General features: G+C 39.0%; 1 protein-coding gene across 1 annotated transcript in view; it reads left to right on the top strand.

The window, feature by feature from the left end:
• The window catches only part of BMPR2 (bone morphogenetic protein receptor type 2), a 103,360-nt gene extending 89,053 nt beyond the window's left edge, over positions 1-14,307 (top strand). The window contains exons 7-13 of the mRNA XM_009809575.2: positions 1,212-1,326; positions 2,937-3,097; positions 4,862-5,009; positions 5,967-6,103; positions 9,790-9,962; positions 11,026-12,305; positions 14,057-14,307. Coding sequence (XP_009807877.2) covers positions 1,212-1,326; positions 2,937-3,097; positions 4,862-5,009; positions 5,967-6,103; positions 9,790-9,962; positions 11,026-12,305; positions 14,057-14,307 — 2,265 coding nt within the window. The remainder of the gene's footprint in view (positions 1-1,211; positions 1,327-2,936; positions 3,098-4,861; positions 5,010-5,966; positions 6,104-9,789; positions 9,963-11,025; positions 12,306-14,056) is intronic.
• The last annotated feature ends 437 nt before the right edge of the window (positions 14,308-14,744 follow it).

The following is a 14,744-nucleotide window of genomic DNA, read 5'->3' as shown; positions in this document are numbered from 1 at the left end:
TTCACTGAGGAGGTTATCTGTTAATGGGTTCCTAGTTCTGCACAGGCTAAGTCTGAAAACCTGTAAGGCTTTTGTAATTCTATTAAGTAGTGTCAAGAACTTGGTTTTAGTTTTAGCATTGGAATAAAAAAATGTCTAATGCTTCAGCCACTAAATTCTGGTATTATCTGTGTGCCTCCATCTGAACTGTGCATGTGCTACATACCTGAATGTCGACTCCAAATGGACTCAAACGGCACATACCAGATTTTTTTGTACCAAATGTTATATAACTAATTTTGCAATAAAGTGTTTTTATTTGTGGCTATGATAAGAAGTTACACTTTGGTGCATCTTTAGGATTACAGATTTAAACAGGCAAAACCAGGGTAGTTTGTAGTCATAAATATATTGTAATATGTATGCAGAGACAACTGAATGACTTGTTCTTCATGCATGGGGATTTAGTTTGTTTAAACTGAGTATGTTGTCACTGGGGACTATGTGCACAAAAACTGCTCAAAGGTGTCATACTTTGCAGGATCTGGCTCTTGTTTCAGATAGCAGTCTCAGTTTCTAGAATATCTCAGTATCATAATTGATACCCTTCCTTCTGGTTTTCTTGGAGATCCCACCACAAATTACTAAAAAATCCCCCATTTTTCACATTTAACTTCCCTTTCAAGAAAAGGGGAACATGACATTCTTTTTTCCTGTTTCTTCAGTGTATGTGGACTCACTCCTATTCTGAATTGCCTTTGGGGTTTTTTTGTTTTGAAACATAAATATATTATAGCAGGGGTGATGCCAGTGAGAGATGTTGAGTATTCTTCTGTAAGTGCTAATGATTTGAAGACCACTGTTTAGTCACCCAGGCTGTTATGTCTGTAGTTACCTTTCTTCTTCTGTTGTTCAGCAAGACTTTTTTCAGAAGAATGAATCAAGTGCAAGCTTTGCTTTTGCTTTATAATTAATATAATTATTCCTAAAGGCAATCCCTATTATTCTGTGATAAATCTTCTGTTCCACTTCTTTAGATAAACCAAATGGCAGCACTAGAAATTAATGAAACTTTGGTCCAACCTCATGTTTTAGAACATCTGGGTAAACACAGAAGCAGTTGCAGGAATTACACCTTTCAGGAGCAATGGATAAAACCGACTCTCCTAAAGATTTTGAGTTATTCAACTGGACAATGATTTTAATCCAGTGTTTTGTTTTGGTTTTTTTAGGGTTCTTTGTGCAAATATTTGAGTCTCCACACAAGTGACTGGGTGAGCTCTTGTCGTTTGGCACACTCTATAACTAGGGGCTTGGCGTACCTGCACACGGAGCTACCTCGAGGAGGTAAGGCCAGGAAGGGATGCCAAGACGTTATTTCTATCAGGCAGTAGATTCCTGCCTTTCTTTTTTCCCTGTGACAGTACGGTGAGTAGGAAATGATGAATGCAAACAGAGATTACTCAGAACTTCTGACACGTTCTTTCCTTCTGAACAATCCCATGTTGTGGGCTGTGTCTGTGATGCTTGTATGAAAACACGGAGTAAGAGCCAGCAGAGCCCCAGAGAAAGGCAGGAGGAGGCAGAGTTGTGCAGTGCTGCTGTATCATGGCAACAGATTACTGAAGACCTGAAGCACTGGATGTCTGTCTAGCAGAGAGCAAACATATGGGGTGTGCTGTTTGTTTTTGCAGTTCAGACAGAAATCACCAAAGCAATTTCTATTTTGTGTGTGAAGTGTATACACAAAGAGAAATAATTAAATCTTCTAACTCAACTGTAGTTTCATTTATCGTATCTCTTGATTTTTGTCTAAGGGTGGGGGCCTAGTCTTCACTGTGTACAAACAATACTGCTGGACTTCTAGTGTTTTATTAGAGCACCGGATGTGACAACATATTGATTTATATCTTTATATCTCTGCTTGCGTGCTTCAGCCAGCATTTCAGCAGCTGAAGTAACATGATTATAAAGCAGATATTCTGAGGTCTGTGATGTATCAGGCTGCAGAATATGGCCTGGCACTGAAGTGTTAGCTTTTTGGCAGTAAATAAAAGGATGGTATCATTAATTCTACATTAAGGTGATAATGTTTGGATTAAAATTCCAAACTATATATCTCAAATCAGCTCTAGCAAAGAATGACAACTGAAGATGCTGTTAAAAGTGCAAGCCTGAAAAATACCTAAATCAGTATTCCTATGTGCCATTGAAACTGCAGCTCTCATCTTAACTTCATCATTCCAAAATGTGCAGGCAGGTGTGTCCATTAGCAGCCAGAAAATGTGTAAACCTTCCATCATAAAGAAGAGACAGCCATAGGCTGGTCTATGAATGCTAGGAAGGAACGCATGGAGTAGAATAAATTCCACAGTAAAACTGGTTCTATAGTGCTGGCTGCTTTACTAACAAAATAAATTACATATAAACTAGGAACAACTGAGATTATTCTTTGGAAAAGATCAGATCCCTTGCAAGATGACCATGTTCAGACTCTCTGGAATAATATTGTCTACATATCTATCTTCTGAATAGGTGCCAATCCCAATCATAACGTAAATAGTTGGTGTGGTATTTGACACAGGAGTGTGGATATGAGAGAGAGGATTTGGAATGGCTGTCAGGGCTGTGGCAGCAGGTCTGTGCTTAAGTACATGATGTCTCCTGCCAAAATCATACTGAAATATTCCTTGGAAAGAAGCTTATTGGCAAACACTAAAATTGTATATAGCAGTAGCCTAATATATTGTATAGATACAGTGAAACTCTGAATGCCAGTCAGTTTTCTATAGATAGCATACTGTGGAGCTCATTATAAAGAAGCGAAAATGTTAGCTTTCTAAAAGATAAGTTGATTTTCTGTTTGTAATAGCTGAGCAGACATAATGAGGTTCTCTCATTTTGCCAAACACTAGAGCTGCTCAAATAATAACAAGTACTTCCATATATCCGAATAGACCATTACAAACCCGCAATATCCCATCGTGACTTGAACAGCCGCAATGTACTGGTAAAGAATGATGGAACATGTGTAATTAGTGATTTTGGACTCTCCATGAAGTTAACTGGAAACAGACTGGTACGCCCAGGTGAGGAAGATAATGCAGCCATTAGCGAGGTAAGTACAAATGAAGATAAACCAGTGTATAAAGGAAGACAAATTAGTATGGAAGTAACACTGAGAAACAGTTGTTTCTATTGTTACAAGGTTAATGTTAAGGTGGTACAATTCCTGTAAGGGGGAATTGCTGCAATATGGGTGAGAAGTGGCTGAAACCTTGATAGGAAGAAACTGGGTTTATTCTCAAAATATTCGAAAACAAACCTAGCATTTTGAAAGGTGGTGGACTGGCAGCCCTGGAGACTGAAGTTTTCTGTGTGAGAATTGAGAAGGTGCAAGGTAGGTTTGGTTGCCATGTTGTTTGCAATGATGTGGTACAGGTCCCTTCAGTCTTGTACTGCAAATATTAACTGAAAACCAAACATTCTTTGGTGGTTTTGGTGTTAATTTTTCCAAAATGGTGACATACCGTATCCTACATCTTACAACCATTTCTCTGTGTGCCATCTGCAATGTTCTGGACTTTAAATGCATACATCTGGGAGAGGAAGTGCATGTAGACAGACGTGGACCAACTGAGAAAGAACGGGGACAAAATAACAGGGGATGCTTGAAAGAGTACCTTATGGGAAAAGATGAAAGAATGAGGGTTGTTTAGGGAAGTAAAGACAGGTCTTCAAATATGTAAACAGCTGCTACAAAGAGAAAGTAAAAAACTGTTTGCGTTCAGTGTGGATAGGACAGGAGGTAATGGGATTACATTGTAGGAGGGAAAATTTAGGTTAGTTACGAAGACACCTTTCTAATCTGTAGAAGGCAGCCAAGGTCTGGAATGGACTTCTGAGGAAGGCTGTATAGAATTTGCATCATTTCATGAATTTAAGGAACAGATTAGGAAAACATCTGCTAGGAGTGGGTTAGAATGGATTCTGGGCAGAAAGAAGAAACTGATTTCTTAAGCTTTCTTTTTTATGATGCTGTGATTCGGAGAGTGTTTTTTTTGTTGTTGTTTACTTTTTGTATAAGCATAAATACACTGACACCTGAGCACAGGCTACTGAAATACAGTGAGACTATTTTAAACAAAGAGTGAAAGTCCCTAATGGTTTAGTGTATTTGTTGTCTTTGTGCTTTTACAGAAAACCTTCACAGAATGTTTTTTGCAGTGCTAATCACCTTCCCTTAGAAAGCAAGTGCTACATTAATAATACCTAGTGCACAGGTCCTCTTTTTAGATCTCTCCTTACTGAACAAAGAAACAGGGAAACCACTGTTTAAAATGCAGCGATATGGAATAGTCCTGGGACAAAATACTGTCCTACAAGTACTGATGAGTGATTGCTCTAATCTAACATATTTTCTAGTGGAAATTAGTAGATACCTTCCAAGGCTATTAATAACCTTTGACCGTGGAAGATGTAGGGGAGAGCCTTGCTGTCAGTCCAGGAATAAAGAGAACAAGTTCCTCGTTCAGTAGCATCCTCTTCCATCATGATACATACCTTGGTGTTTAACAGAGTAATTTCAGGAAAAAAGAAACATTTGTGCTATATTGTTTTGCATATGGGAACACTGAGTAAGGGACAAAATTGTTTTCTTTTAGTATATACAAAAAAGTGACAGAGTAGGGGAAGGATTTTATTATGACAAGGCTCCTGATAGGAGTCTAGAAGTTGAAGACATTGATTAGAAGAGAACTGCATTTTTCTTAACTGTAGAAAATATCAAACAAAGTAGGGTATTAAAAAAAATAAATCCCCATAATAAATTGAATTTGAAAATTGCTTCCTGATTTGAAGCTTTGGTTTTATGTTTTTCCAGGTCGGTACGATCCGCTATATGGCCCCAGAAGTGCTTGAAGGAGCAGTGAACTTGAGGGACTGTGAATCTGCTTTGAAACAAGTAGATATGTATGCACTGGGCCTTATCTACTGGGAGATATTTATGAGATGTACAGACCTCTTCCCAGGTAACTAACAGAACTGGAAAAAACATAAGTAGTAGAAAGTGGTACTGGCAACCAAAGCTACTCCCTAGCCATAGCTTTTTAGAGTGAAGAATGGAAATAATTTTCTCAATTGTTTTTGCCATTAAGTCGGTGCCATCTAGCGTTCGAGATGATTGTTGTAAATAAAGTGTATTTGAGTGTGAAGCACGGTTCATGCTGAAAGACTTTAAATTACTTGTTTAATCAGTTTGGAGGCCTCATGGTAAGTGCAATTTGAGCATTATTATTATTGTCCAGAGTTTACAAACATTGAGAGCTGGGCTGATGGCAAAGGCAGTACTTTCAGTTCTTAGAACTGATAAAAGTGCCTGAAGTGTCATTCAGACTTTCCTCATGAAAGGATGGATGGGAAAGTGCTGTAATTTAATGTAGCCGTTAGTCAGTTGTACTTTTATTTATGCTAGTGACATTGAAAATTGAGGGAAATCCTCCATACCCATAACATAAAACAAGGGGAAGTAGACTTTTAAAATTTAACACGTGAGATTGTGTCACAACCACCATCTTCTTCCCAAGATACAGCATATAGAGTTAATCTGACATGCAGCATTCTCTCTGTAGTCAAACAGCTGTACTTGATGTGCAGAGACTTGTAATGTCGCTGGCCTTCCTTCAAAATGAAGTACATTAATGTATTCAGTGAGCGACGTTTCACAGAAATTAGGTGTCATCCTCAGGCTCTGAGACATTCTGAATGTGCCACTCAACCAGCAAAGCTTGAAGATGCTATCCTTTGAGAGGTTGCTGAACAACACTTAATTCATTTGCAGTTAATTCAGCTTTTTTTGTGAAGTTATAGACTTTGGGGGAAAGTAGAGAACATCGCGATAGACAGCAACTTTGATACTACCTTTCATCACATGAAAGCCCTTGCTCTGCCTTTTAATGTGTTTTTTTTTTCCTTTCTTTTGCTAACAGGAGAATCTGTGCCAGAGTACCAGATGGCTTTCCAAACAGAAGTCGGAAACCATCCCACTTTTGAAGATATGCAAGTCTTAGTGTCTAGAGAGAAGCAAAGACCAAAATTCCCAGAAGCGTGGAAGGAGAACAGCCTGGTGAGATAGAATATTTTTCAAAGAAACAATCATTTAACCAGCTATAGGGTGTACTCACTTCTCAAAAGTAATTTTTGAATACATTCTTTTTTAAAAAAATTTTTCCTAGTATTTAAGGATTGAGAGCTGCTTCTGTCCAGACTTCTTAAATATTGAATTCAGTTTTTAAAAAGCCATTGACATGAAAGCTAGATTTCTTTTATAGAAAAATACTACAATTGTTATGGAACGCTGAAGTGTGATACACGGAAGATAACTTCTTGTATTCGTTGTTAGACAGTACCTGTAGTATTATGTATGAAATGCTCATATGTTCTCTGTATGCTGGAAAAGAAACATAAAGGCATTTTCTGCCTTTTAACATCTTATAAACTAGTAACACCCTAAAATAGTTGGTAAAAATGTAAATACACTCTTCCAAAACTAGTATCTATAAACATGGTGGTAAACTTTTTCTCAAGTTGTATAGTCCTCAGAATTTGCAGAGGCTACAGCTTCTAGCAATCATTTCATTATAACTACGTTAGAAATTTTATATGGCTTCATTTGATCTGCAATTTTTATTTTCAAGACTATAAACATAGTAATGTTTGTTGTTTTGAATTAGTATAGCTATGGCTTAGAGTGTTGCCTGCTGCTGCAGGCCAACGAGTTACGGCAAGTCAGCTGAACTCTGGTAAGAGTCTGTGTGCTTGCTTTCATCTGCAGCAAAGGTGAGGTAATGCGAATCCCCTTAGCTTCAGGGGGGTTGTTTGTCTTTTACTACAAGCGAAGTGAAATGCAAACAGTTACTGGGTTCTACCTGATACATGGTAACTTGTTTAAGCTAAAATAGCTTGATTGCGAGTATGAAAATGACATATTTGAGTCTTATTTAAAAAGATACTTCTAGTTACTCCCTTACTGAAATTATGCCCTTCGATCTTCAGAGACTTTGCTAGTTGATAAGTATGTAGCTACTGTGCAGATAATGGGGAGCCTAAGGCCTCATCTGTGCTGGTACTTGTAAATATGTATGAAACCATTTTCAGAGAGGAGCATAGCCACCAGTATTAACACTGTTGTAAAACATGTTGTAACTGAGTTGAGAGCTTCATAGAGAGGTTCTTTTATGATACAGTTTTGGCCAGCCAGTCTTGGGGGTGGAGGGGGACATGAAATCCATGCCCAAATTATATAGGAAATCAAGCTGCAACTGTTTTAACTACAGCCATGTTGTCAAATGCAGTGTTGGAAGAACCAAGCTTGACAGCTGTTTTTGAAGATGGTTATAACTAAAACAGCTCAAGAAGGTTTGGGTTTTTTTGGAGACTACCATTTTAAATGTTAATTATGTTCTAACAAGCTGATAGACTCCAGCATTATTAGACGCTGAGCTAGTAATGATCCCTATATTTAAACTGCCTAACACATTCTTTGTGTTGTCACTAATTTTTTTGCAAAAATTCAAAATACTACTAATGGTGGTGATAATAAGTCCAGCTCTAAGGATGGATCTACACCATTGCTGTAAGAGAAAAGAAATAAACAATCTGTAATTGTCTCATGGGTATCAAACAACCCACACCCTATGCCAGTCTAGAATAACAACTCAATGAGCAATCTAGGGGAGATATTGTAGAAAACGAAGCTCCAGATAACCTCACCCTGGACCCAAGTCCTAACCTCCTGTATCTAATGCATGTGATAAAAGACTTTTGTCCATTATTTAAAGCTGACATGTTAGGTTATATCACTTTCATGCAAATTCATCTATTAGAGAAATGTATTTGCCCTTTTCATTTGAGAAATACAAATTAAAAGCAATGTTTTATTTTTTCGGTCACATAATTAAGGCACTCAGAAGATGTGGAATCCTAAATTTATGATTACCTATGCAGTCTCCATCTGCTTCTTGAACATATGCATTATGATACAAATCTTGATCAGCAGTATTGTTTTTCACTGTATAAATCAACAATCTGAGCAGATGATGTGCATGAAATAATTCAAGGGTTATAAACTGAGTTAGGATGTTAGCAGCGTTCTTGTCTCATTTGCCAAAGCCAAAGCAGGGCCCAAGCTTGACCTCAAAGGTCAGGACTGAAGGATATCAATAGAGTAATGCAGATTTCTTGTCCCTTCTATCTTCTTTGAGTGCTGGAACTTCTAAATAGTGCATTTTAGTATAGATCTCTCTGAACCTGAAGTTAATAGAAAACACATTACTGTGGTAAATATGAAGCTCTAGAACTTCAGTTTTGTTAACTATCTATACAGTCATCACTATGCTCCTTTCATGATCCTTAAAACATCAAAAGGAAAGGATCTGTTAGAAGAGAGTATTAAATTAAACACTGTTTAAATTTACTGCTGGTGAAACCTGTAGGGGAGAGTCTTACAACGGGGCAATACAGGATATTAAGGTGTCCAGTGACTTAGAGATGTGTCTAAATTGTGACTAAATCAAGTCCTAACAGCCAAATGAAGGCTTTTTATTCTGGGAGAGAAAACGGATTCAGTACGCTATCCTGTCATTGTCCCTGGGGGTGCTTTTAGACTCATGTCCCTCAGCTAAGAGGGGTGTAGTTGCTTAGCTCCTCTTTGATCTACTGTGGGAAGGGAGATAAAAGGTTTGCTTGTGTGGGAGCTCATCCCCACCTGTGCAGCCGTAGCTGTATCACTAAGCAGCAGTGATGTGCCAGATGCAGGTGATGCCAGGAGCCCGCTCTGTGGGCGAGGAGCTCTTGGCTAGCATGCAGAGCTAGTCCTGGCTTTCACTGCCAGAAGCGAACAAGGCAGTTCTGGCGCAGAGGCAGTCAGTGGGGCTCAGTGAATGCCTTAGTGCCCAGCTGGGAATATGCATAATCATTGGTGCTAGAGAGGTTAAAGCTGGGCTGTAGATGCGAGATGTTCTGGCAAACCATATCCTATCCATGGGCCATACCTGGGCAGCAGGGGCCAATAAATGTCTGCCTGTTTTTTGTATTCCGGATGCAGTGGAAGTAGAAGTGTTCAGTGCTCGTAATTTCAGTTGTCTTCTCTCCAGGTCTCTGACCATATGGCAGCACGTTTTGGAGGTCTTGAGTTCTAATTCTGACTGCACCATTCACCCCACAGTGTGATCCCAGGAAAGTGTGTCTGTTTCTGTTTCTCCATCTGTAAAACAAGGGCAGCAATAATCTCCTCCCATAGCGCAAATTCACTGATATTTATGAAGCATTTGCATGCTACAGTAGTGAACAGAGGAAGAAAAGCGTGATGAAATAAGCAAGGCTGTGTTATTTGCATATAGGGCAGGGAAGCAAGGCAGGGACCATTAGCTGAATTGTGAGGATAACAATGACAGCATTTCTTGAGTATCATCAGTCCTTAGTACACAGCTTTCATAAGGCAGGGAGAGTGAGCTGAGCATGCACACATCAGAGAGGGCTGACTGAACGTTGTATGGACGATGGTGAATGTAGCTTTTCTTAAATAATTGTCTTCCTAGTTGGTGTGTGTGTGAGGTATGATAATATTAGTCCTGCATATTGCTGTTTTCAGGGTAAACTAGCTTTGAGTTAAATTGTGTATCTTCTGTTTCTCACCTGCTTCTGACTATTTTCATGCATACAGAATGCTGTCATAAAACAGTAAATTGGAAGCACAATATAAAGGGAAAATAATTTAAGATAAAGTGGTTTTGTTTGTTTGTCTCCTGGCAGGCTGTGAGGTCACTTAAGGAAACAATTGAAGACTGTTGGGATCAAGATGCTGAAGCTCGACTAACAGCGCAGTGTGCTGAGGAGAGGATGGCAGAACTCATGATGATTTGGGAGAGAAATAAGTCAGTTAGTCCAACGGTCAACCCTATGTCAACTGCCATGCAAAATGAGCGGTAAGAAAACATTCGGTTTTAGTCAGCAGTGAATGCCCAATGCAATGCTCAGCTCACTCGAGGAAGGAAGCCAGAGCACACTGCTCGCTTAACATTTCTGCACCCATGATGTGGGTGTGTGTTATGTGAGCTAGTCTGCATATGGGTATTGTATGACATGATCCTGATTGCTTGTGTTCTTAAGATCTCCTGTGTGTCCGCAGAATTCAGTCAGAGGGGCCTTTTAAACTGAACTTAAGCAAACTGTCCAAACAGGCTTGCAAAGATATGAAGTGACGATGAATTGTCTTTAAGGACTCTTGCTAAATGATGCATAAAACTTCTATTTAAAATGTTCTTCTAAAAGCTGTGAATTTGCAGGCAATATGAGTTCAGGAAATCACTGAGTCTCAAACCTGTAACTTTTCAGTTAAAGAACTGCAGGGCCATCGTTTAAGTCATTGTTATTTTGATCCCAGTGAGAGAGATGCTGCGCATTCTCTGCTTATATATGATCCAGAGGGATTGAGAGTTTGCAGAACTGACATTACTGCGTAATAGTATACACTAGAGATCTGGACTTGAGAGAAGAGTAATGTTGCTGTATGTGGCGGTGTTTATTGTAATGAAAGAAATTACATTCAAATCGGAGAATACCTAAATTGCTAAAATAACAGATTTTTTTGTGGTTTAGAACCTTGTGACTTTTTCCCAGCATCGCTTTCTCCATCTTGTGTTTTGAGTTCTTGTTGCCCTCCTTCAGCATGACTTCTCTGCAACTAGAGCAGTACCTTAGCAGTGAACTGCACAAACAGCATATTGGACAAATAGAAGAAAACTACTGTTATCTGACTTAGTTGTATAAATAACATCCATTTCAGAATTGCTGTCCTGGTAAAACCAATTTTCTGCTACCCAGGAATTTTCAAGGAAGTTACTGAAGGATCTTAGTTTGTACTGTATCTGTCCTTAGTTTATGCATTAAAAGAAATAGAAAGACATTCAGCTCTCTTAAATAAGAGGCTTTATAATACGGGATGATTTTTACATATATGATCTTAATATCACTTTTTTTTTCTTAAAGGAATCTCTCGCATCATAGGCGTGTATCAAAGATAAGGCCATATCCAGATTACTCTTCCTCTTCCTACATTGAAGATTCAATCCACCACACTGACAGCATAGTGAAGAACATCTCTTCTGAACATTCTATGTCCACTACACCATTGACTTCAGGGGAAAAGAATAGAAACTCCATTAACTATGAGCGGCAACAAGCACAAGCTCGCATCCCTAGTCCTGAGACAAGTGTCACCAGTTTGTCCACCAATACTACCACCACCAATACAACTGGCCTCACTCCTAGCACTGGCATGACCACCATATCTGAAATGCCTTACTCGGATGAAACAAACTTACATACTACAAATGTCATGCAGCCAGGTGGGCCCACCCCTGTTTGTCTGCAGCTAACAGAGGAGGACTTAGAGACAAATAAATTGGATCCCAAAGAAGTGGATAAGAACCTGAAAGAAAGCTCTGATGAGAATCTGATGGAACATTCACTTAAGCAGTTTAGCGGGCCAGATCCACTCAGCAGCACTAGTTCCAGCTTGCTCTATCCACTGATAAAACTTGCAGTAGAGGTGACAGGACAACAGGACTTCACACAAGCTAGCAACGGTCAAGCGTGTTTGATTCCGGATGTCCCATCTGCTCAGGTCTATCCTCTACCCAAACAACAGAACCTTCCGAAGAGGCCTACTAGCCTCCCCCTAAACACCAAAAATTCAACAAAGGAGCCACGGTTAAAATTTGGTGGCAAGCACAAATCAAACTTGAAGCAAGTGGAAACAGGTGTTGCCAAGATGAACACTATCAATGCTGCAGAACCTCATGTCGTCACAGTTACCATGAACGGAGTGGCTGGGAGAAGCCACAGCATAAACTCTCATGCTGGCACAACCCAATATGCCAATGGCACAGTGCCATCTGGCCAGACAACCAGTTCGGTAGCGCAGAGGGCCCAGGAAATGCTTCAGAACCAGTTCAGTGGAGAGGATAGTCGGCTGAATATTAATTCAAGCCCTGATGAACATGAACCCTTGTTGAGGCGGGAGCAGCAGGCTGGCCATGATGAAGGTGTTTTGGACCGCCTAGTAGACAGGAGAGAGAGACCACTGGATAATGGCCGAACAAATGCCAATAACAACAACAGTAATCCATGTCCAGTGCAAGACACAGCTACAGTCAGTATCCAGAATGTAGTAAGAAATCCTGGGCAGACCCAGACTAGAAGAGCACAGAGGCCTAATTCGCTGGATCTGTCAGCCACAAATAGTTTGGATAGCAGTAGTATGCAGTGTAAGTGCCTGCAGGACTTGAACAGTCTCCCTGACACTTTTTTACTTAATAACTACATATATCTGCTTGAATAGAAAATAATTCTGTCTCTCCTGTCCCTCCTCAAAGCATACTTATGAAATCCCATAGAAATTTAATTTCTATCAGCGCAATTTCAATCTTCTCGTCAAAGTCCTGTCTCCATCAACTCCAGCACATGTTAGGTCACTATCTTCCTTCCACATACATGGAATAAATCTATCCCTTGATAACTTGTCTACTCTGACTCTAGGAAGGGAGTAATTTCTAACTTTCATTATGCCTTGCAAGGCACCTACCTTGGCAGCTGCAAAGCATATTGAAAAAGCTTCCTATTTCTTCCTTCAGGGGTACATTATACCTTCTTTTCCTTATTTTGCCTTGTTCTCTTAAGAGTAGCTGGTTCTAAGATGCATTGATTAAAATAATTTATTATAATAACTACTTACATGCTTCATTACTTTTAAAGCAACTGATTTTACTGTATTAGCCCAGCCTAGACGGAGCATTGGGCATTCTCTACTTTGCTGTCTGAGCTGCAACAATTATAGCAATCCTTTGTCAGTTTACCATATTAAAAATTAATCAAAGTAGTTACAGAAGGAATCGATTTTAATAGACTCCTTCAGAATAACTTCAGAGTTTTACGGCCAAAGATCTAAGATGTTACAATGCAGCTCTCCTGTGAGAATGTAATCATGTAGTTATAGTTAAATTAGGTACATCCTCTGAGTTTGACTTTGGGCCTGTTGGAGCTGTTGGAAAGGCCTCCTAGTGTGCATTTTTAAGAGAATATATTTCCAGAATGCACTGTAGTCTTTGAAAGGTGTTTGCAAACCTCTGACTATGTTTAGATATGCTGTGATACTAGTGAAATAATTTGGGGTGCCAGGCATGTTTGGAAAGAAAAGGTTTAGAAACAAACTAGAACAGACCTTTAAAGAAATGTACTTCAATATTCAGCAACAGAATGTTTAAGCCTTCCTTTTAAGTAGGAAACCTTAATTTTTGGCTTAACATGTTGACTTGAGTTGAAATCTTATTGAGGTAAAGAAAAAATATTATTGCAGTAACTTTCTTTAATTTAAGGTTAAGTTAAAAGAAAGGGTTTGAAGGTTATATAAAGTGAAAGTTTTTTAACAATCAGATATCTACTGCTGAAATTTTATCATGATTAAAGTTGGTTTTGCCAGTTTTGCAACCCAACATCCCAAATCCTGACTTAGGATCTTAACAGAGAATGGACCATTTTGTCTTCAGGTAAAATGCTTTGCCAGGTGAAGTAGGATTAGGGGACCTATGATTTAATTATGCTGTTAAAAGTTTAGCCTTTGCCATCCTGTGGTAGCAACATTTTTTTGTACCTCCTGTTACAGGTAATATAAGATACTATGCAAAAGCCCCTCAAATGTCAAATGCTGATTCTGCTGTTTGATGCCAATGTGCATTCAAGGTAACATAAATTACTTCACTGAAGTAATTTCTGACAGAGAACATAATCTGACCCCTTGTTTTAGTGGCACCTACTGTAGTTGATATACCTGTCATGCCTCTGCCACGCAGTTGCTTTTGTGTAATAAGATAAGATTTTGTGTAATAAGATGAGATTTTGTTCTTCTGTTTTGCATGAGTAACAACCCTGGACTTTCCAATCTAATCTTATCTTTCTCTTAATACTGTTTTCTACTCTGTTTTTGTTTTTTGTTTGGTTTTTTGTTTGTTTTTTTCTTCAGTAGGTGACTCATCACAGGATGGCAAATCGGGCTCAGGAGAAAAGATCAAGAAACGTGTGAAAACTCCGTACTCACTTAAGCGGTGGCGTCCTTCAACATGGGTCATCTCCACCGAGCCGCTGCACTGCGAGGTCAACAATAATGGCAGTGACCGGGCAGTCCACTCCAAATCCAGCACCGCTGTTTACCTTGCGGAAGGAGGCACTGCCACCACAATGGTATCGAAGGACGCAGGAGTGAACTGCCTGTGAAACACTTCAAAAGCCAACAAATGACCTTTTTTTGCATTATTTGAAACAAACATGCAGAAGACATTTTAAAAAAACTGCTTTCTCCTCCTGTCAGCAACCCCTACCAAGGACTCGCTTTAAATAGATTTCAGCTATGCAGAAAATTTTTAGCTTATGCTTCCATATTTTTTATTTTGTTTTATTTTTGAACGTTTTTGCACTTTTATTTAGTATCGCTAAAGTTAAGTCTGTCTGTTTTGACCACGGAATATATATATGTGTATCAAAAATGTGGTCTCAAAATATTTTTTTACAAAAAGTAACAAAAAAAGTATTGCTGATAATCAGTTTGGACCAGTTTCTTAAGGTCAGTAAGATCATAAGCAGACTATAAGACAGGTTTGACTGCAGTGGTGTCTTGTAACCATGTTTTGATTTCTGTGCACAAGCTAGTCTGT

Source organism: Gavia stellata, chromosome 8 (genome assembly GCF_030936135.1).
Source record: "Gavia stellata isolate bGavSte3 chromosome 8, bGavSte3.hap2, whole genome shotgun sequence".
NCBI classification, from domain to species: Eukaryota; Metazoa; Chordata; class Aves; order Gaviiformes; family Gaviidae; genus Gavia; species Gavia stellata.
This window is presented reverse-complemented; position numbering and strand designations above follow the sequence as displayed.